Below are 25,971 nucleotides of genomic sequence, written 5' to 3' on the forward strand. Positions count from 1 at the left end.
ATACAGATTGGACACAAGCCCAACAAGGATTCTTAGAAGAGCTAAGAAAGAGATTTAAAAAAGAGCAAAAAAAAATTTTAAGAATGAAATAAGAGCAGTAGAAGAAAAATTGGGAAAAGAAATGAGAGCTATGTAAGCAAATTATGAAAATAGAATTAAAAGCTTAGTAAAAGAGGCACCAAAAAATGCTGAGGGAAATAACTCCTGCCAAATGCTGAAACTAGAGTCAACTGTCATCATCGTGCTAATTAATGCTAATAAAAAAGAATGAATAAAATGTGATAATAAATTACTAATTTTCATAATCATAAAAATACATTCAAAGGAAATTTTTAGTTTTAAAATGTAGTATCATGTATATAGTATTTTTATTTATTTTGTGATATTTCCCAATTATACTTCCATCTGGTTGAAGCTGCACTCAGGAGTGTTATGGATTGGGTGTTTGAGAACCTCTTATTTAGAGTAGAAACTTCTTCCACTCATCTAGATTCTTAACTCATCTGTAGTTTATAGTCTGAGTTACCTGGAGCACTAGGAGATAAAATGACTTCCCTAAGTTCATGTAGCTAATAAAGAATATGCCAGTCTTAATTAACTCCAAGGCCACCCTTCTATCCATCATGCTGTGGTACTGCTACTTTATTGCCTCTTGTTTGGGCAGTAGGCTATTTTTATCTGCTTGGTTTTGCCTTGTAAATTGTTAGGTCAGATTCTTCTGTGTGTTTATAGGTCTGTTTTAGGAAGCTTCGCATTGTTCTGAGCATTGATGTAATCAGAACAATGTTATCTGAAAACAAGAACATGTTAACTTTCTATAGGAAATCTCTCACATGGACTTCTGTCTTTTTCAAGCATGTTTCCCTGTTTTATACTTTTCCTTATATTTTCCTAAAGGACCCCAATGTATTTTATATCTGTCTGTGTATCTATTTATATTTCTTATTATTATAACATTTTTTATGATATATATATATGTCTAGTAGGCAGCTTGGTGGCTCAGGGCTCAGTGGATAGAGCACTGGGCCTGGAGTCAGGAAGACCTCAATTCAAATCCAGCCTCAGACACTAGCTATGTGACCCTGGACAGGTTGTTTAATCCGTTTGCCTTAATCCTCTGGAGAAGGAAATGGCAAACCACTGTAGTATCTTTGTCAGGAAAACCCATGGATGGTATGGTCCGAGGAGTTAGAGTCTGACATGACTGAACAAGATTTTATTTACACACACACACATACATGCGTGCACACACACACACACGTACATGTGTGTATTTATCTTAGTATTTTATTTTTTCCATAGTAATGTTATATGATTCTTATATGTGTATATATATCAGTATTTTATTCTTTTTTCCATAGTAATGTTATTTATGATTCTTTTTAACTGATAACATGAGATTAATGCCTTGGTGCCCAGTGGCCTCAAAATTGTTCTCTCTTACTTGAATCTCCTGTGTATACTTGCTCTGATGTAGCTGTTCTTCTCTGCTTTGTTTTCTTTAGTGCCATTTCTACTTTTTTTAGTGTTTTGGAACCTGTAATGTTCAAGTGGTTTGTTTGCAATAACATTGTTAGAGAATCTTGTTGTAGAACAATACAGTAATCTGTAATAGTCTTAACATTTTTTGGTTCATTATCCTTCCAGTTTCATTTTTTTTCAAAATAAAATTTTAAAATGTCTTTTGTTTTTATATCACCTACATTTGCCTAATACCACCCATTCCCGAAGAGTCATTTCTTATTTTAATGAATAATGAGGAAAAACAAAAAAGCTCTGAAATTAATAAATGAATGAACATCAAAAAAAAGTCTGAAACTGTATGTATTGTTTATACCCTTGATCCCCTACTTCTAGAAGTGATAGGAGAAATGCCTTCTTACAGCTCTTCTTTGGGGTGAAGCTTTATCATAATTTTGCAGCATTCAGTTTCAGTGGCCTTGTTGTTTTTTCCATTTAACGTTGTTGATATATTGTTTTTCTGGTTTTGCTTACTTTATATCAGTTTCTCCAAGTTTTTCTATGTTTCTACATCATATCTTATAGTACATTAGTATTTTGTTACATTTGTGTGTCAGTCAACCAACACCCATTTATTAACAACTTATCTTGTTAATTACCATGCAAATCTTGGGGGGATACAGAGAGACAGCAAATAAAGTCCCTGACCTCAAGAAGCTTACCTTCTCATGGGGAAGAAAACTTACAAAAATCAGAACATAAAATATAAATATAGAATACATGGAAGGGATCCTTAGAGTGATTGGCAGTAGCTGAATGACTCAGGGGATACTAGTAAAGGCCTCTCTGAAAGAGGTGATACTTGAGCTATGTCTTAAAGGAAATTATGAATTCTAAGAATCAGTTGAGGGGAGTTTGTATTCTAGGGATGGAGAACAGCCAAGCATAAAGACAGAGAAGGTGGATGGAGTGTTGGGTGTGATGAACAGTAAAGTAGGCTGGTATGATTAGTTTGTAGAATATAAGTAGAGTAGAATGTAAGATGATGGTTAAAGTAGGAAGGTACCAGGTTGTGAAGAGCTTTAAATTCTAAAGAAAGGATATATAAATTTGAGCACAAAGTAATAGAGTCACTGGATTTTATTGAGTACTGTGATTATATGTTCATACCTAAACTTCAGGAAAATCAGTTAGGCATCTGGGTAAAGGATGGATTGGAAAAGAGGGAGACTTGAGGCAGGGATACAACTTTTTTTTTTTTATATTTTTTTCCTATTACATGTAAAATTTAACATTTGTTTTTAAAAACTTTGAGTTCCAAATTCTTTTCTCGTCTTTCCCCCAATTGAGAAGGTAAACAGTTTGGTATAGGTTATATATGTACAAGTCATGCAAAATATTAGTCATGTGAAAGAAAACAGACGGAAAAAAGAGTTCAAAAAAAGTATGTTTTGATCTATATTCAGACTCCATCAGTTCTTTCTCTGGAGTTGGATAGCATTTTTCATCGTGAGTCCTTCAGAATTGTCTTAGATAATTGTTTTGCTGAGAACAGCTAAGTTATTCACAATCAATCATTGTATAACGTTGCTGTTACTATGTACAATCTTCTCCTGGTTCTGTTCACTTCACTTTGCATCAGTTCATGTGTCTTTCCAGGTTTTTTTGAAAGCATCCTACTTGTTGTTTCTTAGAGCACAATTGTGTTCTATCACAATCATATACCATAGCTTGTTCAGACATTCCCCAGTTGATGGGCAAAGAATACCACTTTGAAAGTTAATTACTGTACCACAATTTGTTTAGCCATTCCTCCAAAAATGGGTGTCATTTCCTCCCCCCCCCCCAGTTCTTTTACTACTGTCCCATGAGTAGGCCATTCAGCAAGCATTTATTTTATGGGGTGTGTCATATTTACTCTTCTATGGCCCCATTCACCATCTCCATAATATGGAAAATATTAAAGCAACCCTCCTTGGCTACCATTTCTGTATATATTCAATAAATATTTGTTAGGTGCCTATCATATACTGTGTACACTGTGCCAGGTGCTGGAACAAATATGAAAAAGACATTCCCTGCCCTCAAGGAGCTTACAATTTAATGGGAGAAGACAGCAAATAAAAAGAAGCTTAGAAAGCTGGGGAGGAAAAGAGACACTTGGAGCTACCCTGCCCAGGGTCATCTTGTTGTACAGAGTTGAAACTAGACAGAGCTGCAGATGGGAAATGGAATGAATTGGTAGTCCAATTTCTGCGCTTTATAAAGGAAAGCTTTGGGAGGAATTTAGTAGGGGCAATATAATTATCACAAGTATGTTTATCCTCTTTTCCTCTGAAGAAACAGATTTATGGAGGTTAAGTCACTAGTAGTATCAAATGCTTAGTTAAAATTGGAATTCTGATTTAGGTTTCCTAACTCCAAATCCAGCACTTTTCTGACTATACCACAATACTCAAGTATTTAGGAAATAACTGTAAAATTTAGTTACCCTAGAATATTCTAAGATTTCATTGTCATGTTTGTCTTGTTGCTATGGCTAAACTCCCATTTTATTTCAGTTTTCTCAAATTCTTCCTTCGTTTTCTCCTTTCTCTTTTTTTGTTTTCATTTAGCAGTTTTTTACTTCTAAATTTTATTTAATTTTTTTTCCTTAAGGGCTGCACAACTGTTTTGAGAGAACATCCTCCCAGAAGAGGGAACAGAAGGAGAAACATCTTTGCAAACAAGACCTTGGTATCCCATGAACGAAACAGCAGATCTCGTATCGGGGTGCAACTGTGCTCCGGAGCCAGTTACAAGGCTCAGAAAAGGTTACCAATTTGATGTTTCAGGAAAAGGTCATAATGACAGCCACCAAGGAGAAGATATGGAGCCCCTTTTAGTGGCATCTGTTCCCTGTTCCCACTTCAAAAAAGTAAGTAGGTGACACAGAAGGGTTGCAATTAAAGTGGCATAAGAGATCCTAGATGGAATGATCATCGCTTTGTATAGAGCAAGCCATTAATAATTGTCAGTTTTTCAGGGCAAGAGGATTTCATTTTGGCATCTTATAAATTGGCTTAGACATGATAGTATCTTCTATAGTTTTTCCTTTTTGAAGACTTTTTCATTTTTCTCTTTATAAAAGGGGGAAATGGTGACCACAACGTTGTCCATAATGTCGAACATTGAATCTGAACTCATATCATGATGAGCTAGGGCAAATTGGAATGTCAATTGTAAAGCTGGTTGGCCGTAATAATAACATTTTTTTCCCGGTAGCCAGCCTTCCTCTCTTGCCCATGTTTTGGTTATGATGTTCATACAGACTTTTTGAACAAATGCTGCCTGTTGAGGATAGTTCTAGCTATCAAACTTGTTTCCTGGGCCTATTTTGATGTTAGAACAATTTGGAAAACAGAAAGAATTGCTTTGTGAGATTCTCTTTTGTCTGCCAAAGGGAAAGAGCAGTTTTTGACAAGCCACTGCAAATAGGAGGAGGAAGTTAATTTTGTAGAAAGTTTATGTGTTTCATTTTGTTTGTGTGCTCATGCACTCTGGTACTATAAAAACAAAGTGTACACTGAAAATGTAGCACACCGAGTGACTGTCCATTTCTTTGGCCTGTTACTGTTGATCACAGAGTAGACTTCATCTTTCTTAGCATTTAAAGACTTTTCTTTTTTAAAGAATTTTTCTAAAAGATTTTAAAGACTTTTCCCCCTTTAGGACTTGTGTAAGCATTTCAAAGGACTTATGGCATGTTAGACTATAACAAGCCAAGAAAGCCTAAACTGAGGCCCCAGTCTTGTTCTTGGTATCACTTCAGTAGAACATGTTAGTGGGATGTCTGTTTAATGTACACAGCAGACAGATAAATCATAGATTTAGAGCTGGAAGAGACCTTAGAGGGCATCTATTCTTACCTCCTTATTTTATAGTTATTAAAAAATCTGAGATTTCGGAGAGTTAAGTGATTTGTTCTGTGTCACAAAGGTAGTAATCAACAATTCCAGAATTTGAACTATGGTCTTCTGACTCCACATCAGGTACTCTTTCCCCTGGACCATAAGTTATGGGATATCTTAACTATCTGTGTGACAAAATAAGGTCTTGAAGTTAATCTTTGGAGGAGGATTGGCAGACACATAGGGCCTGTATTTCTTTCTATTCTGGTATATAAGTTAAGGTCACCCTTAGAAGGATGACCATATAAATATGGGAGCAGATTGTTAGTTGTGAGACACTTTGGAAAGAGACATATGTGAGTATAACTTTCTTTGACGAGTCCTTTGTGCTTGACAAGTACATTCTTGTACATGTACTTGACAGTATCATTCTGCATGATAAAGGGTGGATGTTTTACCTCCCATTAATTTCAAATACTTTATGTATTTTGCTTGCTTTCTTGAAACCCTGAAATTTGTTCAGATATACTGAGATCTGTAAGGAGATGAAGATTAAGGAAATGCCATTCTTTTATTCTTAATGAAATTGTGTTAACTGGCAGAGAAAAATTTTTGCCATTTGGAAGCATTTTTATGAGTATTTCCATTTCAGCTCAACTGTAACCTAAATATAGAAGACTAGAAGATGCAGAACTGGAAGAGAACTCAGAGGTCTTTGAGTTCCCTGCCCTTACTTTGTAGATGGGCAAATTGAAGGAGGCTCAGAGAAGGGCGGTTTACATTTATTTTGACAATTGTATTTTCTGGGAAGATTGAAGAAGAGGAATAAGGTGTGCTTATTCCCAGACCTGTACTTGGTTTGTTTCTCAGTGAAATGGAAAACTTTACAGCTGGAAGGGACATTAAAGATCATATAGCTTAACCCTCATTTTATGTATAAGGCACTGAGGATAACCCTGGAATCTCTTAGCCAGAAATGTATCCATCCTTGAATCTTTTCTATAATGCTTATTTCATTGTAATTAGTATTTTAGTTATTTGTGTATATGTTTTATATTTCCTGTATCACAAGTTCTTCTAAGGTAGGGACTAAGTTTTATTTTTGTTGTTCCACATGCTAAACTGTAATGTGATAAGGAAAGGGAATGAACTGTTTTTTTTTTTTGTTGTTGTTGGCATAGGGCACATCTAGGTGAACAGTCTTCCTTCTACCTAAGCATGTTGGCATCTCTCTCTGCAACTTATAGTTTTAGGGAGTTGCTTAGAGCAGTAAGAAGCTATATTACTATGTAACACAGGGTGACACAACATTAGAGTGGGCCTTGAACTCCCAAGTCTTTAAGGCTAACTTTTATCTACTATATCAAATTATTCCTCTTTGTGAGTGCTGCTCAATTCAACATGTTTACTGAACTGAGATGAAATAATTGTCCATTGTATTTAAAACAAGATTTGATTTATGCCTATCCTGTCAAGATAGTTCTGTCTTGTAAAACTATGTCAGTTTTCTTGAGTATTGGATACAGTATTGGAGATTCACACTTGATCCTCAGATTTTAAGCCAAGAGACCAACTTGTGTTCGCTTTCATTAGTTTCTGTAGAATTTAGAAATAGAAGCTAAAGTACCAGGGCATTTAACCATGTCTTTTCAGTTTTATTAGTGGCCAGTGGGAATCAGGTCCACAGAATCTAAAAATATTTCCAAAAAAGAATCATTACTAGGCATGTTGACTTTTTGCCTTCACATTTTTGGGGAAATTTTCTTAACATTATCTTTTATGTGATAGCTGTCTTTAAATATTTGAAGGGCTTTCATGTGGAAAAGGGATTAGACTTGTTCAGATTTGATGTAGAGGGTACAACTTGGTGTAATGAGTAGAAGTTGTAAAGAAAATGAGGTTAGGAAAAATTCTAAACAAGTAGAATGATCAAAAGATTGAATTGGCTATCTCAAGAGTTACTGAATTCCGTTCACAAGAGAACTTCAAGCAATGTCTGACTGACCACTTATGGATATGTTGCAATGGAGGATTATTTTTTAAGTATTGATTAGGCAAGATCATTTTTTAGGTTCCTTCCAATTTTAAGTCTTTATGATTCTGAAATTAGTATAGGGGTTATGACCTGGGAAAAACCTGAGTAATAGAGGTGAGGATAAATAATTTTGTTTAACAAACATTTATTTAATAAATAGCTACTTTCTACTAGGTGCTGTGCTAGCCATGAGGGATATAAAGACTAAAATGAAAGTCCTTATTCCTCAAAAGAGCTTACAAGGGAACACAGGGGACAGTAGTATTCTCCTGAGGAGAGGATATGTTTAATTAAATACAAAATAATTCAAGGTAATCTTGATTAGGCTTAGAAGTGAGATGGAGAAATGTGAGGGTAGGATATTGTAATGAGAGAAAGGAATTTCATAGTTGTAAGCTCATGGAGGTGGAATGGTTGTTGATGATGATAGCATTTAAGATACAAGTTCCCTTATGTATTGCTGAGAAAGAGATAGAAGACCTAGGATTTGAAGAGGTTGATGACCAGGGATCATTAGCATTACTATTAAAAGTCCTGAGGATGAGAGGAAGGAGGTTGATGTAGAAAGGAATACTGAGATGCTGAGCTACTAGAAAAAGAAGGAAGATTTAGATTGATTGCACTTCAGAGGAGAGGTAGATTTCCAAGGGATGTTGGCAGAGGAAGGGCTTGGAATGCCTACTTCTACTTCTTATAATAGGTAATAACACATTTCATTGATGGTTACTTGTCACCAGGCAAAGGAAATGCATTGCATCCCCATGTTTACATAGTTTTTACTTACAACATTTATTTATTAAACAAAATTTTTTTACATTTTAAAAATTTTGAATCCAAAGGCTCTCCCTCCTTTGAGCCCTTCTACAACTTATTCAGAAGGCAAGCAATATGATATCCTTTATAGATGTGAATTCATGTAAGACATATTAATTAGCCATGTTGTTAAAAAAATAAAGAAAGCGAAAAGCATTGTGCTTTGGTCTGCACTCTCTGGAGTATTTTTCAATTATGAGCCCTTTGGAATTGTCTTGGATCATTGTATTGATCAAAGTAGCTAAGTCTTTCACAGTTGATCATCATTACAATATTGTTGTTACTGTGTATAGTGTTCTGGTTCTCTTCAATTTGTATCAGTTCTTATAAGTCTTCCTAAGTTTTTCTGAAACCACCCTGCTCATCATTTCTTATAGAACAATAGTTCCATCACAATCATATATCACTAATTGTATCAGTAAGGCAATAAACACATCATCAACTATAATTGTGAATATACCTATGCAGTTCTGTATTGCAAAGTATAAGAGACTCTCCATATAGAAGGTGGAAGAAGTAAAACATTTATTCGGACACCAGATAACCAGGCAATCTGCTCCCACTTTATCATAACAGTAAGGAACTTAAAGCACAATATCACAACATGGAGCCCTGCCATCCCAAAACCTCTCTGACCCCCTGATGGGGTCTTCCCAAAAGCAAACTCACAGTACAACTATCACAGTCTGTTCAGCTATCACAGGCCGACTTTCTTTACCTCAGCTCTAACTATCACTATGGCCATTAACAGCCATAACAGCTCTCTCTCAGCGTTTCCTGTGATACAACTTCCTTTTCCTCTCAGTAAGCTCCTCCTACCACATGTGACTTAGGCTTCCTGTGATGTAAGCAGGTCACATGGCCTGTTAATGAGTGGGAAAGATCTTCAAATTTGAATTGGTACTACACTAATTCAGCTATTTTCCAATTGATGGGCATCTCTTCACTTTCTGTTTCTTTGCCACCACAAAAAAGAGCTGCTATAAATATTTTTGTGCATATCTTTCCTTTCCATTTTTCTTTGATCTCTTCGCAGTACAGACCTAGAAGTGGTATTGATGTATCAAAAGGTGTGCACAGTTCTGTAGCTCTTTGGGCCTAGTGCTTGAAACATTTATTAAATACTGTGCAGGGGAGCACAGTGCTAGGAGCTCAGGAATGTATTAAGACAGGGTCCCTGAATGCTTACGGATCTGTGTTTCTAGTAGGAAAGAGGCGTAGGAAAGACACAGAATACATAATCATCAATCACAACTGTAAGTGGACAAGTAACAAGTACTTGTTAGGTCTCTTCACCTTGATTACCTTCTCTGAACTAGACAACCATTATCCTAGTTCAGGCTGCCATCATCTTTTGGCTAGACTTTTCCCATAGGGTCCTAACTGTTCTCTCTGTCTCTAGTTCTTTAATATCTCTAACCCATCCTCCATACAGCTGCCCTAAAGAGCCCTTCTCACCATATCACTCCCCTGTGGCTTCCTGTTACTTCTGTGACCAAATATACTAAAGCCCTTCACAACTTGACACCAACCCACCTTTTGGACCTTACTATATACTTCCCTTTCTTGATCTCTGTCATCCAGCCAAACTGGTCTTCTCACTGTTCCTCACAAATGACATTTTTTTTTTCCGTCTCTCTGTCTTTGTACTGGCTTTTCCAGTGTATGGGTGTCCCAGTGGGGTGCATGGGGAAGACTAGTACTTCTGGTGTGAGGGCTGCTGAGCCCTTTTCAGTTCTTCTTTGGCGACCACCTGATTCACCCAGTTCTTACCGGTGGCTTCAAGGAACTATAGCATGTGCAGCAGCCATACCCTAGATAAACCATTTAGGCAGATGGGCTAAACCAGATTGAGGGTAACTTACAGGCCTCAGACCCATCAGTGAGTTAGGAGGGTGTCTACCCCAAATACAGGAAGACTTCCCCCAGCAGAATGGGCACATGAGAACAGTTTGGAACAGGACATGAAGGTGGCTGAAGCAGGTGCTGTGGAGCATGTAGAGCTTGGTTAGACACTGAAGATGCTAAGGTGATCCACTGCATCATGGGCCATCAACCAGTTGTCTTGACTGTTGTCTTGCCATGGACTTCAGTGATTTTGGAAGAGAATGAGGCCAACCACTTTGTGTAATTCTGCCTCACTTAAATCCAATTCATGTGCTAGTCAAAAGAAATCACCCATATCATTTTTATCTACCTCAGAGTCCTGTGGTGATGGACAAGTGATGAAGCAGCAGATATGGATACACTGGGAGCTGTAGTCACAATCCTGCACACAGGAAGCCTAGGCCATAGGGTTGTTTTCTCACTGGACTGAAGCAGCAGTGGGATTCAGCAACCCCCTGAGTGTCTGAGCAGCCTTGTGTAAGGACTTCACTGCTCACTTCCTGGTATGAGGAAGGGGCTAGAAAAGATGCCCTAAAAATTGTCTGCTTTACCTAACCCAACCTTTGTCTGCTTACCATGGCAAATGGGGATAGAATAGAATAGAAACAAAAAAAGTACAAAAACTTTTGCAAAAATGATTCTGCTATTCTGTGGGCATGTTTATGGAGAGCACAAAATTCGGTAGACCTGAGAGACAAGCAGCTCTTGTTGCAAGAGAACTCAGCAGGTATTGTATCCAGATAGCAACCCTGAGTGTAACAAGGCTGGCAATTGAAAGCCAGCTTACTGAAGTTTGAGCCGGATACATGTTTTTCTGGAGTGGCCACAGTGAAGCACCATGAAGCTGGTGTAGGTTTCGCAATCAAAAATAATTTAGTCATTAAGCTTGTATGCCTCTCATAAGGAGTGAATGAGAGGCTCATGATAATATGATTGCTACTTGCAAGAAAGAGCTGTACCACCATCATCAATGTGTATGCTTCCACCATTTCTCCTGAGGTCAAAGAAAAAAAACTTAAAAAAACCTGGAGTCTATCATCATTAATGTGCTGAAAGAGGACAAGTTTAATTCTGGGTGACTTTAATGCAAGAGTAGGCACAGACTACCAAATATGGCAGGAAGCCCTTGGGGAGGAATGGAGTTGGAAATAGCAACAGCAACGGTCACTTTCTACTGAAGACTTGTGCATCTCATGGCGTTCTCATCACTCATACTGTTTTCTGTTTACCTAAACACAACAAAACTTCATGGATACACCCTAGAAGCAAACATTGGCATTTAATAGACGATGTGATTGTAAGAAGAAGAGACAGATGGGATGTGAGAGTGATAAAGGTGATGTGTGGTACAGATCTGGACAGGCTGGACAGATCATGGTCAGAGACTTAACCTCTCCCAGCTAAACATTCTTATTGAATAAAAGCAAAGTGGCCTCAAGGCAAGATGACTACCAAAAGACTTAATGTTAACAGATTAGAGTACTTCTCCTCGCATGAAGAGTTTGTTGCTAACTTGGAAGGAAAGCTGAGCCAGCTCATGGTTGGCAGCAGTAGAGCAGAAAAGGAGTGGGAAGATTTCAGAGATTTGTTGTACAGCAACACATTTACTCATTTGGGCCAGAACACTTACAGCCATCGAGATGGGTTTGATGAAAATTCAGAAGCTGCTAAATGAAAAACCGTGGGGTTTACCAGCAGGATAGTTCATCCACCTCTAAGAAGGCAGCATTAACTCCATCAAAAGTAAAGGGCAAATGAAGCTTAGAGAGGTGCAGGATTCTTGGCTTACTAAGAAGACAAATGAAATTCAGTTTTATGCTGATTGTAACAATCCAAAACACTTTTATGATGTCCTGAAGGCTATTTATGGGCCAGAGACCTATGGTGCATCTCAACTTCAGTGCTGATGGAGCCACATTGATTAGTAATAAGGACATGGTCCTGGGGAGATGTGTTGACATTGTCATCAACTAATGCTGAAGCCATTGACTGTTAATTCAGGTTGAAGTCAATCTCTCTTTAGCTGAACTTACAGCTGAAGAAGAGATTTTGAATGCCATTAGGCTTCTCTCGTGTGGCAAAGTGCCATGTGCTGATTCTATTCCAGCTGAGATTTACAAGGCAGGGGGTCCACTGCTCATACAAAAGCCGACTAAAATCTTCTGGGTCATGTTGGCAAGAGGAGATTATTCCCTAGGAGTTCAAAGATGCCTCCATTGTTCATCTCTGTAAGGGAAAAGGAAATCGGTTGTTCTGGACAGTCACAGGAGGAGTCTCTCTTAGTCACTGCCAGCAAGATTCTTGCCAGAATCCTCCTTTATAGGCTGATCCTTCATCTGAAAATTGGTCCTTTACCTGAGGGCCAGTGTGTCTTCAGGAAGGGTTGAGAAATGGTCGGTCTGTGGAAAATCATGGCAAAATTTGGTTGCCCAGAGAAGTTCATCTGTATTGTATGCTAATCCTATGATGACCTGCTTACATAGGTTCTGGATAATGGACAATGCTTTTCAGCTTTGCCAGTCACTAGTGGAGTAAAGCAGGGCTATGAGCTTGCTTCCATATTTTTTAGCATGTTTTCAGCAGTATTGTCACATGCCTTCAACAAGGATGAAAATGGCATCAAGGTCAGCTACCACACTGATGGTAAATTATTTAACCTGAAGAGGCTACAAGCCGAGACCAAAGTAGAGGGAGAGTTGGTGCATGACTTTTGTTTGCAAATGACTATGCGTTCAATGTAGCTTCTGAGGCTGAGATGCAACAGAGTATAGATCGATTCTCTAATGCTTGTGTTAATTTTGGCCTGACAACACCAAGAAAACAGGTTTTCCAGAAGCCATCATCACACTATCCATACATGGAATCATCAGTTACAGCAAATTGAGAGATTTTGAATGCTATGGATAATTCCACTTTCTTTGGCAGTATACTTTGCAGAGATGTACACATAGATGAGGAGGTTGATGCACACATTTCCAGAGCTAGCTGAGTGTTGGGAGGCTCTGAAGGAAAGTATGGAAGAGAAGAGGTATTAGACTGTCTTTCATACTAAAGGCCTACAGAGTCATTGTACTGACCTCATCGTCATATGCCTGTGAAACCTAGACAGTATACTGGCATCATGCCAAGAAACTGAACAGCTTCCATTTGAATTATCCCAGGAAGATTCTGAAGATTACCTGGCAAGGTAAGGTACCAGACACAGAGGTCTTTTCTTGAGCTGAACCACCAGGCATTCAAATTCTACTTTAGGGAGTGCAACTCCAATGGTCTGGCTATGTTGTTCGAATGTTAGATGTACATTTGTCTAAAAGACTTTTATGGAGAACTCACAAGGCAGGTGCTCACATGGGGGTTAGAAGAAGTGATTCAAGGACACTCTCAAGATCTCTTTGAAGAACTTTGGAATTGATTGTGAGACATAGGGGAGACACTGGCACAGGACTACCCAGCATGGTGTATCTGCATCAAAGAAGGGGTTATACTCTATGAGCAAAGTGGAATTGCAGCAGTTGAAAAGAAACACTGGATGTACAAATTTAGAGACATCTCTCCAAGTGTTCATATGGACTATTTGTGTCTGATCTGTGGTAGAGCCTTCCAAGCTCTTGTTGGTGTGATCAGTCAGAGTACCTTGACCTCGACATAATTGATGTCATTTGGTCCTCTTTGAGCATGAAGGACAACCACCACTGTCTATCTCACTTATCATTCCTTCTTTACCTCCTATTCTTAGAATCCCTGTTTCCTTCAAAATCCGGTTCTTATACATAAAGCCTTTCCAGGTATTATGCTACTATTTCAGGAAGGGCTCCACAGTCAGATCCTCACTCAGTCCTTGTTCACTTTCTAGACTTCTAATCCTCTACAAATGACTTTGTCCTGGGCAGCTACCCCTCCTCCTTTGTATTATAGCTTCTCTTTATAGTTTGTCTTCCCCATACAATATGGACTTCTTGAGTGTAGGGACTGTCTGTTTCTCTGTATTTGTTTCCCCAATGCTTAGCACGGCACCTGGCATGTAGTAAGCACATAATAAATGCTTTTTAATTGAGTGATTAATAAATGACAGGTCCTGTATTAGGTGTTGAAAATACAAAGACAAAAATGAAACAGTCCCTGCCCCCAAGCAGCTTAGATTCCATTGGGATGCTGGGGTCAGGGGAAGAAAAGTTGTGCAAAAAGTATTTACAAAATTAGCACAAGGTATTTGAGGAAGAGAATGGAACAAATGTTTATTAAGGGCTTACTCTGTGCCGGGCACTATTCTATGTGCTTTACAAATACCTCATTTGATTCTCACTGGCAGTAGGTGCTATTATTATCTCCATTTTACAGTTGAGAAAACTGAGGCAGACAGGTTATGTGACTTGTTCAGGATTACACAGTTACACTTAGATCCAAAAAGTCCTCTATTCTAACCTGTTAATTTTATAGATGAGGAAACCAAGAGGTTGTGACTTGTCTAATGTCACTCATTAATATAAGTGGCAGAGCTAAAATTTGAAGCTAAGTTCTCTGATTGCAAATCCAGCGTTCTTTCTATTTATGCTACTTTTCATGAAGAAGACTTAATCAGTCAACAGGCATTTATTGAGTTTTTGTATTTGATCCAAGTCTTTGAAGGATTGATTAGTAGGATTTTAACAGGTAGTAATGGAGGTGGGCTGGGGAAGAACAGTCCAAGAATAGGAAAGGAAACAGCAAGGTACAGAGATGGGACACTTATAGGTGGGAACTTAAGTAGTCCATTTTTGCCTTGACCTTGCCTGAAACATATAGTACATCGATGAAATGATTGCTAAGTGAGGCTGGACTCTGAATTAATTATGTCCTCTGTCTGAACCTTTGCTATATAATTTATAATAATTACGTATCATTAGTCATCCCTGCCTTGTACTTTAGTGGAAAAAACACTGATTTTGTGGTCTAAGTACCAGAGTCCAAGTTCTGATTTTGCCAGTTATTGGCTGTCAGTTTTCAGTCAGCAAGAATTTATTAAATGTTTACTATATGCTTGATGCTGGGGATACAAAGATTTTAAAGCAAAAGCAGCCTCTGCCCTGAAGTAACTTACATTATACCAGGGGAGGCAAAATTATATATTGTACATTCGCACAGCAGATGGAGGTTAACCTTAGAAGGGAAACTTGGATTTAGGATGGGAGTGAGAAAAACCAGGAAGAACTTCTGGTGGCATGTTAGTTGAAGCTTGAAAACATTCCAGGCATGAGGGACAGCCGTTGAAAAGGCATAAAAACTTGGAATGAAGTTAGAAATGTGAGGAATAGCCAGTAGTTTAGTACTGTTGTATCATTCAGTGTATGAAGTGATATAAGTTCCTTATGCCTCATCTCTCTCATACCTCTTCCTTATTTTTCCAAACCAACCTTACCCTAGCTTTAGCCCATATCTCCTCATGCTGGGACTGCTCTAACAGTCTCCTTACTGTTATCCCTGCCATCAGTCCTTCCCCTCTTTCAATCCACCTTGCACACTGATGGCTGAAGTAGCTACTTTTTTTGATCTTTGTCTCACTGCCTTAAGTAACCTTGACTGGTGATAATGTTGGGACTGTTGGTTTTGTGATATAAAGTATCTCATACTGATTAATTACACTGGATAAATACAGTACAGGCAGCTGCCAACTTAAAAGGCACTTGTGTTTTCAAAGTTGATTTTTAAATTAGTTATTTGGAATTTAGAACATATTTTCTTTCTTTTTCCTTTTTTTTTTTTTTTCGTTTTCAACATTCACTTCCACAGGATTTCAAGTTCCAAATTTTCTCATCTCTCCCCTCCCCCCACCCCACAATTTTTAACATTTGTTTCTAAAACTTTGAGTTCCACATTCTGTCCCTTTCTCCCTCCCTATCCACCCTCATTGAGATGGCAAGCAATTCGATATAAGTTATACATGTGTAGTTATGCAAAACACTTCCATAACAGGCATGTTGTGAAAGACTAACTATATTTCCCCTCCATCCTATCCCACCCACAATTTATTCTATTCTTTCCTTTGACCCTGTCCTTCCTCAAAAGTGTTTGCTTCTGATTACCTGCCCCCCCCCCCCCATTTGCCCTCTCTTCTGTCAGCCCTCCTCACTTATCCTCTTCCCCCCATTTTCCTGTAGGGTAAGATAGATTTTCATTCCCAATTGATTGTGTATGTTATTCCCTCCTTAAGCCAAATCCAATGAGAGTAGGGTTCACTCATTCTCTCTTACCTCTTCCCCTCAATTGTAAAAGCTTTTCTTGCCTCTTTTATCTGAGATATTTTAGCCCATTCTACCTCTCCCTTTCTCCTTCTCTCAGTACATTCCTCTCTCACCTCTTAATTTTATTTTTTAGATGTTATCCCTTCATATTCAACTCACCCTGTGCCCTGTGTATGCGTGGTTTTTACTCCTTTCCTGGTCTGCTCTGGTCTTTGAGTGACCACAAGCACTCTTTTCTGCCTTGTAACTGTGAGGAGGAGTCCCCCTCTACCCTGCCACAAGCTCTGCCCCCGCCGGCGCTCCTCCTCGCTCCAGGACTGCCACCCAGGATTGTAGCCCAGATGGAAGCACAGGCAAAGCAAGAGAATCTTGCCTTAGCACAAGCAAAGAGATCCCTGCAATCCCCTTCTAATCAGCCACTAGATGCCCCCTACCATCTGTGGGCTGGGAGCCAGAAACAGCCGCCACTGCCTTGGGACTGGGGATGGACCTTGCTCCTCTCTCACCCAAATCTGACAGAACTTTCCTAGTGACCTTCTAAGTTGTCTTTGGCATTTGTGGGTTGAGAAGTCTGGATACAGCTACAGCTGCCAGTGATTCAGTCCCCTGAGGCCTGCTGTGGCCCACTCTGGGGGCTGGACTGGGTTGGCTCGTACCACCCTGGACTGCATTCTTCTCTCAGACTGATGCAGCAGACCTTTCCTGTTGACCTTCCAGGTTGTCTTTGGCTGGAAATTTGTTTCACTGTCATTTTTTGGGTTCTGCTGCTCTATTGTTTAGAGTCATTTTTCACAGGTATTTGGAGGGATTTTGGGGAGATCTCATGATCTCTGCCTCATGTCTTCATATTGTCCCCAGTGACCCATTATAGTGTTCCTGTATTTTAGGATTGAGGGACCCAGAGTAGGACAAGTCAGATCTCCCTTGTCCCATGTCCCTTCCATTTATAGTTCTCATTCCCTTAGGCCAGATTTCAGGATCCTAAGAGAAAAGGTAATTAAGCAGATTTATACCAGGACTGATAATCCCTTACCTCTCCTAACATTATTCTTGTTTTTAAAAGAGAAGGCCTGTTAACTTAGCTATTTAATTGGTTCTCTGACAAAGTGACATGAATAATTTCAAACTGAGTGGCGTTTGTCAGGGTTACCACCAATGGATGTGTTTGACCTATCTTGGAGTCTGCTCCTGCTGTGGTTGTAGTTCATGTCTGGTAGAATGGATCACTAAGAAGCTGTAAACAATTCCTTTAATAAAATATGTATCTGACAACCCCCAAATGAGAGCTGACCACAGGGTGGGAAAAATAGATAATAATAGTCAGTATAGAAGTTCTCAGGGGTCTTAGAAATGCTTCCTGCTAAAGTCCTACAACTGTTTTTCTATCTTCCTTACCCAAAGGGCCCCCACCATACCCGAGTCCCAGATCAGTTCACCTTGGGCAAAGTCAACCCAGACATCCCCAGATTTGCTCCAGAGTTGTGGCTTACAATAGCCCAAGTTGATGGTGTAAAAGTGTGAGGATTAAGTTTGAGCTACCCTAATTCCACTAACATCCTATCCTACAATAGCCTCCAATGTCAGTTCCCCCAGGTAGAAGAATTTATAAATTTATAAATCGTTCTGTAGGGTTTTCTGGTTGGATGATTATAAGTCAGCAACTGCCACTTTACTGATTTATTATTTTTAGAAAGTTGTAGCCTAATTGAAAAAGAAATATGAAAATATACCTCTTTGCCTTCTTTGCAAAGGTAGGGGAACTGTGGCTATGGAGGATCCCTGACTATATTGTTGGACTTGATTGATTGCTGAACTGCATTTTTTCCTCACTGTTTCTCACTTACTTGGTGGGACAGTGGGGAGGGAAAAAAAATTTGTGTGTGTGTGTGTGTGTGTATACATATATATAACATTTGTGTACAACAGACACACACACACGTTTTTTAAATAGAAAGGTATAGCCTAGAATCTAAATATATCCCTTGGTTTCCAATAAATGATTTTTCGACATGGTTTTAATAGATTGATGCATCTCTAGAATCATACAGATTTGTGAACTATATGTTATAAAATGTCCCCTTTTGTAACATTTTTTTGACTTCTAGTGAGGTTTGGATTAAGTGACTTTTCCCAGAGTCAAAAAATAGTAAAATATCTTACCCCAAATCTAGTACTCCATCAACTATGTCATGTCACCTTGATGCTTTTGGTTTTCAGGGTAGTAAGAGTCTGCCTCTTATACTTACTAGCTGTGTAACTGAGTAATCATTTACAGTCAGTCTACAATCAGAAAGCCTATTTTAAGCGCTAATTATGTGCTCAGACACTTTGGGATTCAAAGAAAAAGAAAAAAATAGCCCTTGTCCTTAAGGAACTTACATTTTAATGAGATATATGTGTGTGTGTGTGTGTGTGTGTGTGTGTGTGTGTTTATATAAAATGTGAAGTATATTAAAGTTTTTCACTCTGCGGTTAATTTTCATCTATTCTGCATTTATATATAATTTCGCCCCTCATAATGTAAGCTACTTCAGAAGGTCAGGGACTGTTTTTAAGTTTAATCTACATTATTAATATTTTACCCATCATCTTCAGAATTGACAAAACAATAAATTAAGCCCTGATTTGCTGATTTCTGAAGTGTAAATATTCACTCTGTAAAGGTGGGTGGAGGTTGGGGGTGGGGGTGGGGAGGCTAGATTTTGTATTTGATCCTGGAGGTGATAGGAAGACACTGTAGTTTATTAAGTAGTGAGGTGACATGGTCAGATGTGAGCTTTAGGAAAATCACTTTGGCAACTGAATAGAAGATGGATTGGAATGGGTAGAGACTTGAGGCAGGCTATTGCAGTTGTCTAATCCTGAGTTTGTGAGCGTCTGCACCAGAGTAGTAGCAATATCAGAGGAGAGAAGGGTGCGTTTTTGGGAAATGTTACACAAGTGAAATCTATAGGCCTTATCAAGAGATTGGTTATCATGTGGGGGAGTGAGAGATAGATCCAGGGGAGCTGAAGAGATCACCCAGTAGTATAGAGGGAGAAGAGAAGAGGGCCCAGGACAGAATCTTGTGGGACACCTAAGGTTAGATGGTAAGACCTGGATGAAGATCCTGCAAAAGAGAGAAAGAGTAATTTGATAGGTAGGAGGAGAGCCAAGAGAGCATAATGTTCTGAAGACCTAAAGAGAAGAGAGTATCAAGAGAAGAGGGTGATCAGAGGCTACCGAGAGGTGAAGAAGAATGAGGATTAAGAAAAGGCCATTGGATTTGGCAATTGCGACATCTTGGAGAGAGGCTTCTGGTGGAATGATGAGGTCAGAAACCAGTCTGTAAGGGGTCAAAAAGAGAGGAAATGGAGACATTTATTGCAGATGGCTTCTTAAGGAGTTTAGCTGCAAAAGACAGAAGAAATATAGGATGATAGTGAGGACAGAAAGATCAAGTGATAATTTTTTTCGGGGTAGAGGAGACATGGACGTGTTTATGGGCAGTATGAAAGGATCCAGTAGACAGGGAGAGACTGAAAATAAGCGAGAGAATGAGGATGACAGAGGCAACAATCTGTTGAGGGAGATGAAAGGGAATAGGTTTGCTTGTGCAGATTAAGGGGTTAACCTTGTTAAGGAGTAAGGCCTCTTCTTTATGTCAGGTGGAGTGAAAGTGGAGGAGGTAGTGGCAGAAGGCTTCTGAGTGATATGAAATGAAAGGGGAAGAAGAGGGAACTCAAGATGAATGATCTCAAGTTTTTTCTGTAAAACATGAGAAGGCAAGGTTCTCAGCTGAAGAGTAGTGGAAGAGGCAAGTTGTGGGAGGTTTGAAGAGGGATGACAAGGTTTGGAAGAGCCACCCTAGAGACTAGAATAGTGAGTTGATAAGAGAACTATTACATAATTGGCTGGCAGCAGTGGGGGTCCACTTGAGGGTGTGTAATGTAAATGTGTAGTGATTGGTTAGATTGGTTGCATGATTTTTTTTTTCTATTTTCATTCAGCATCACATGTGTAGGAGCAAAGGATATGAGACTGCAGGTCAACAGTTTAGGCCAAATAGGTGGATTTGAGGATTATCAGCATACAGATGGTAATTAAATCCATGGGGGCTGATGAGAAACTGAGTGAAGTTGTCCATGAGTTTCAACTCTCTTGTGGGGTGGTTTCCAGGTTTATTTATTTTTTTTTTGGTTTAGTCATTTCAGTTGTGTCTGACTCTTCATGATCCCAGAAAGTTTTCTTGGCAAAGATACTGAAGTAGTTTGCCACTTCCTTCTCTAGCTCATTTTACAGATGAGGAAATTGAGGCAAACAGGATTAAGTGACTTGCCCAGGCTCACACAGCTAGCGAGTGTCTGTTTCAGGAAGGAGAGTCTCCCCAACTCCAGACCCAGCACACTATCCTTTCTACCACCTAGGTGCCCCAGGTTCCCAGCTGTTGGGGCACTTTTTCTTGCTATAATTTTAGGTATTGTTTTGGATTTGCCTCCAGCTGGGGCTCTGTTGTGGACTGTTGGGATGTTGGCTTCAGGCCTCTTTAAAAAGCCTAGGGTGAGCTTGTATTCCCTATCCCTGTATCCCTGTATCCCTGTATCTCTGTACACTGCACCAGTGTAATGTCTACTGGTTCTGTCCTCATTGCTCCAAAAGTTCAGGACTCAGTTCTTGCTAGTTTTAGGCCCCATCTGGTAGTTCTTGCTTTCTCCTTTGCGTTGTTTCTACCTAGAAAGCTTGTAGGCTTCTGCATGCTTCATTAAGAGTTCTCAACTCATGGCTGGCCATTGCATGGATCAAATTTCCTAGTCTTCCACAGGTTGTTTTTTTTTTTCCTTTACAGTATGGTTCTGTAAGTTGTTCTGCTCACTTCATTCTGCATCAACTCATCCTTGAAAACTACTTCACTTGGTGATCTCATCAGCTCCCATGGATTTAATTAACTTCTTCTCTATGCTGACAGTTCTCAAATCTACCTATCCAGCCCATATGTCTTTGCTGCCGTTCTCTCCAACTGCCTTTCACACATCTATCCATAGACATTTTAAACTCTACATGTCTAAATTGAACTCATTGCCTTTACCTCTAAAACCTCTTTCCTTCTATATATCCTTATGACTGTTGAGGGCACCACTATCCTTCTAGCCCTTCAGTTGGGTAACCTAGGAGTTATCCTTGACTCCTCACTCTCTCACCCCACATATCCAGCGTATTGACAAGGCTTGTCAATTTCTCCTTGCAACGTCTCTCAAATATGCCCCTTCTCTCCTGACACTGCCATCTCTCTGTTGTAATCTCTCATCACCCACACCTGGACTATTGGAATAGCTTATTTTCAGAGGTAGGGAGCCTGTGGCCTCAAGGCCACATGTACCTGTCTAGGTCCTCAAGTGTAGCCCTTTAACTGAATCCAAACTCCATAGAACAAATCCCCTTAATACAAGGATTTGTTCTGTAAAACTTGGCCACATATGGCCTCAAGGCTGCAGGTTCCGCACCCCTGGCTTATTTAGTGGGGCTGCCTGCCTCAAGTCTCCCCACTCGAATCCGTCTTCTGTTCAGCTGCCAAAATGATTTCCTGATATATGTCTGACTTTTTTTTTTCCAGTGGCTCCTTATCACCTCCAGGATCAAATACAAAATCTTCTGTTTGGCCTTCAAAGCCTTTCATAAAACTGGGCTATAAAACTGTGTATTCCATTTGATCCAGCAACTGATAAAAGGTTAAAAAAAATGCAGCTTTCAGAAGAAACCAGAGCTATCAGTCATATCAGAAAAATGCTCTAAATCACTATTGATTAGAGAAATGCAAATTAAAGCAACTCTCAGATACCACTTTACATTTATGAGATTGGCTAACATGACGGACAGAAAAGGAAAATGACAAATGCTTGAGGGGTTGTGGAAAAATTAAGGACTCTAATATGTTGTTGGTGGAGTTGTGAACTGATCCATCCATTCTGGAGAACAGTTTGGAACTATGCTTAAAGGGTTATAAAACTGTACATACCCTTTGACCCAGCAATACCACAACTAGGTCTGTGTCCCAAAGAGAAAAAAGAAAAGAAAAAGGACTTGAACAAAAATATTTATAGTAGCTCTTTTTGTTTTGGTGAAGAATTAGAAATTGAAGGAATGCCCAACAAGTTGTGGTATATGATTGTGATGAGATACTATAGTGCTATAAGAAATCACGAGCAGGATGGTTTCAGAAAAACCTAGAAGACTTTATATGAACAGATGTAAAGTGAAGTGAGCAGAACCAGGAGGACTTTGTACACAAAAATAGCAATATTGTACAATGAACAACTGTGAAAGGTTTTGCTACTCTGATCAAGACAATAGTTCAAGACAGTTCCAAAAGACCCCTGATGAAAATATGCTGTCCCCCTCTCGAGAGAGAACTGATGAATTCTGAGTCAAGCACAGTTTTCCTTCCTTCCTTCCTTCCTTCCTTCCTTCCTTCCTTCCTACCTACCTACCTATGTTTTGCATGACTTTGCATGTATGATCAGTGTTATTGCTTGCCTTTCCAAGGGGTAGGGGTGGGCTTCGGGAAGGAGGGAGAGGATTTGGAACTTAAATTTTTTTTTTAAAAAGAATGTTTAAAAATGTAATTGGGAAATATTTAATGAAATAAAATTATTTTTTAAAATTAGCAGCAACAAAAAACAAGGCCTCTCATAACTTTGTACCATCCTCCTCACCTTTCTAGTCTTTTTGCACCTTGCTCTCTGCCATGTAGTCTTTGATCCAGTGATACCGGTCTCCTTAGAGTTCCAAGAACAAGTCACTCTGTCTCTCAGCTCCGGACATTTTCTGTCTTGTCTCCTATGCCTGGCATCCCCTCTTTCCTTCATCTCTGCCTCTTGACTTCCTTCAAGTCCCAGCTGATTCCATCTTCAACAGGAAGCCTTTCCTAATCCCTCTTCTATTACTTTCTCTCTGTTAATTATTTCCTGTATTTATATTTCCTGTGTTAATTATCCTGTATATGGCTTGTTTGTACATATTTGTTTTGTAACTCTCTCCCCCATATTAGATTGTGAGCTCTTTGAGGGAAGGGACTGTCTTTTGCACCTTTTATATGCCCAGTGGTTAGCACGCTGCTTGGCACATGGTAGGCATTTAATAAATGTCTATTGATTGATTGTTTGAAATAAATTGTGTGGAGACAGTCTTTGAAATGATGGAGTTTATTGAAAAGAGGAAAGTAGGAACATCCAGAGTATATGCATAAAGGTAGTTTGTGAGAGACGACAGAGAGAAAGCAGCAAGAGTACTCTTTTTCATAGTTACCTAAAAATAATTCATTCATAATAAAACTATTTTCCAGACCTTATTCAATACAGCAGTTCTACAGAACTGTCATCACATTATTTCTCTGTTGATAAGGTTATCATGATCTAGGTTCATTGATAACATTAGCATAACGTTGGCAGAACAATCTATTGAGGTTTGGTTCTAGTACCTACAAATGTTCTTGGCAAGAGCTAAGGAATTATAGAAGCCCACTCTCTAACACCATACTTTGTTACTTAACCCTCATTTATATCCTTACAGGAACACCCTGAGTTTGGTAATAATATGAGGAGCAGCTACTAAAGGAAATTTATATTCTTTCTATAAATTCCCTATATTGTAGATTCACAGTGGATAGTTATTTGTCTATGAACTTGTATACTCCCATTGCCGTTATTCCGTAATATATACTCTAGGGATTTTCTGTTAGAACAACATTTGCTTATATTATGGCAAACCATACATTCTTTTAAACTACAAGCTTATAAATTTACTTCATTTTTCTTTTGGGTTAGGACTTGTCTGTAACCTTGTTTTGAGCATAGTAGAAATCTGTTATTAACCTATAAGGATAATTTATTGATTTTTCTGTTATAATTTTGTTCCCAGTCTTTTTTACTGACTGAATAAACTGCATGGGGCATTTTTCTGATTGCTTTGCAGAAGTCTGAGGAGCATGAGTGCAATAATGGACCATCTCAGGAAGATGAGGGGTTTATGGGTATGTCCCCCCTCTTACAAGCTCACCATGCTATGGAAAGAATGGAGGAATTTGTCTGTAAGGTAAGATTGAAGTTTCTTGCTATCTCTGATTTTTGATGTTTTAAACCAAGAATTAATAAATACCTCAACTTTTATATTTATTTTCCTCAGTGGTAAGTTTTGGCTTTTATAGATTGGGGAAATTTACCAAGCCATTTCAGAGTACAGTATATGCATTTGCCTCTGGCAGCTTTATTAAAGGTTGGATCAAAGTTGTTTTGACTGGGAAATAAAGTTTTCCATTATATGTCCCTATGTCCTACTGAGCATGCAGGTGAAATAAAACTAAACGTTTTGGTGGTGGTTGGTAATGTCTGAACTCAAAGAGCTTTAAAATGGCCAAGCAAGGACCTCTTTAGAGTCTATTCTGTCAGAGGACGTGGGTATGGAAGCAATTTTTCTCCTCTTTCTAGAACTCCTGCTATTGTTTGAACAGAATTTTCCTTCTATTTTTATGCCCAGCTGGTGTGTTCAGTTCACTTACTAGCAGAAGTCATCACTTCCAAAGTAACCTAATTACTATTTTCTTCAAGATTCTTGGCTCAAAAACTTTTTTGTTTCCTTTATTCTTTTGATTCTTCCTCAGATATTCTTTTGGAGAATATCTCTTCATAACTAAAACTAGACAAAATATGATCATATTGAAAGGGAAGTTGTTTATTGGAAATATTATGGGATGCTAGTAGTTCTTTTTTTTTATTTTTAAGGGGGAAGGCAGGGCAGTTGGGGTTAAGTGACTTGCCCATGGTCACACAGCTAGTGCATGTGTCAAGTGTCTGAGACTGGATTTGAACTCAGGTCCTCCTGACTCCAGGGCTGGTGCTCTACTCACTGTGCCACCTAGCTGCCCTGACACTAGTAGTTCTAAAGCCATCTTGTTCATATCAATGTGACAGAAAGACCCAGGGATATTTATTTTAAAGATAACCTAGATCTAGATCCCAAAGAGATCAAAGAAAGATGAAAAGGACCCATAATTGAAGGGGTGTCCATCAATTATGGAATGACTATATGAATGTTTTAGAATATATTTTAGAATATATTATATCATAAGAAATGATGAAGAGGAATGGTTTCAGAGAACCTGGGAAGACCTGACAGGTAAATGAACAGAATCAGGAGAAAAATTTATATAGTAACAACTATATTGTGTAAAGTATCTTTGAAAAACTTAGAAACTAGTGACCACAACCACATCAACCACAATTCCAGGGGATTCATTATGAAACATATTATAGACTCTGTGATAGGTAGTGGACTCACATAGATAAGAGACTTTTTTTTTTTTTTACATAGCCAATGTAGGAATTTATTTTACTTCACTTTGTAAATACTTGTAACAAACGTTTGGTTTTTCTTGTTTTCTCAAGGGGAAGGAGAGTTGGGAGGGAGAGAATATGGAGCTGAAATTTTAATTTAATTAAAAAAAGAGCACCTAGGTCCTTTAGGTTTTTTTTTTTTAAAGGCACATGAAGATTTCTGCTGACTCTTCATTATTTAGATAGAATTCTGGGAAAAGAATTTTAGAAGGTTTTCTAAATAGATCTCAAGAAGTTTGAATGTGAGGTGTCATTGGGCAGAGGGTATGCAAAATGGTAATTTCCTTCTTAGTAATTCTTGT

The 25,971-nt window shown here is 38.7% G+C and overlaps 1 protein-coding gene across 3 annotated transcripts in view; it reads left to right on the plus strand.

The window, feature by feature from the left end:
- The window catches only part of ADIPOR2 (adiponectin receptor 2), an 84,338-nt gene that overhangs the window by 37,017 nt on the left and 21,350 nt on the right, over positions 1-25,971 (plus strand). For all 3 annotated transcript variants that reach the window (XM_036758676.1, XM_036758675.1, XM_036758674.1), the window contains exons 2-3: positions 4,120-4,378; positions 24,252-24,371. In XM_036758676.1, the coding sequence (XP_036614571.1) occupies positions 4,205-4,378; positions 24,252-24,371 (294 nt within the window). In that variant the 5' untranslated portion in view covers positions 4,120-4,204. The remainder of the gene's footprint in view (positions 1-4,119; positions 4,379-24,251; positions 24,372-25,971) is intronic.

Source organism: Trichosurus vulpecula, chromosome 5 (assembly GCF_011100635.1).
Source record: "Trichosurus vulpecula isolate mTriVul1 chromosome 5, mTriVul1.pri, whole genome shotgun sequence".
NCBI lineage: Eukaryota > Metazoa > Chordata > Mammalia > Diprotodontia > Phalangeridae > Trichosurus > Trichosurus vulpecula.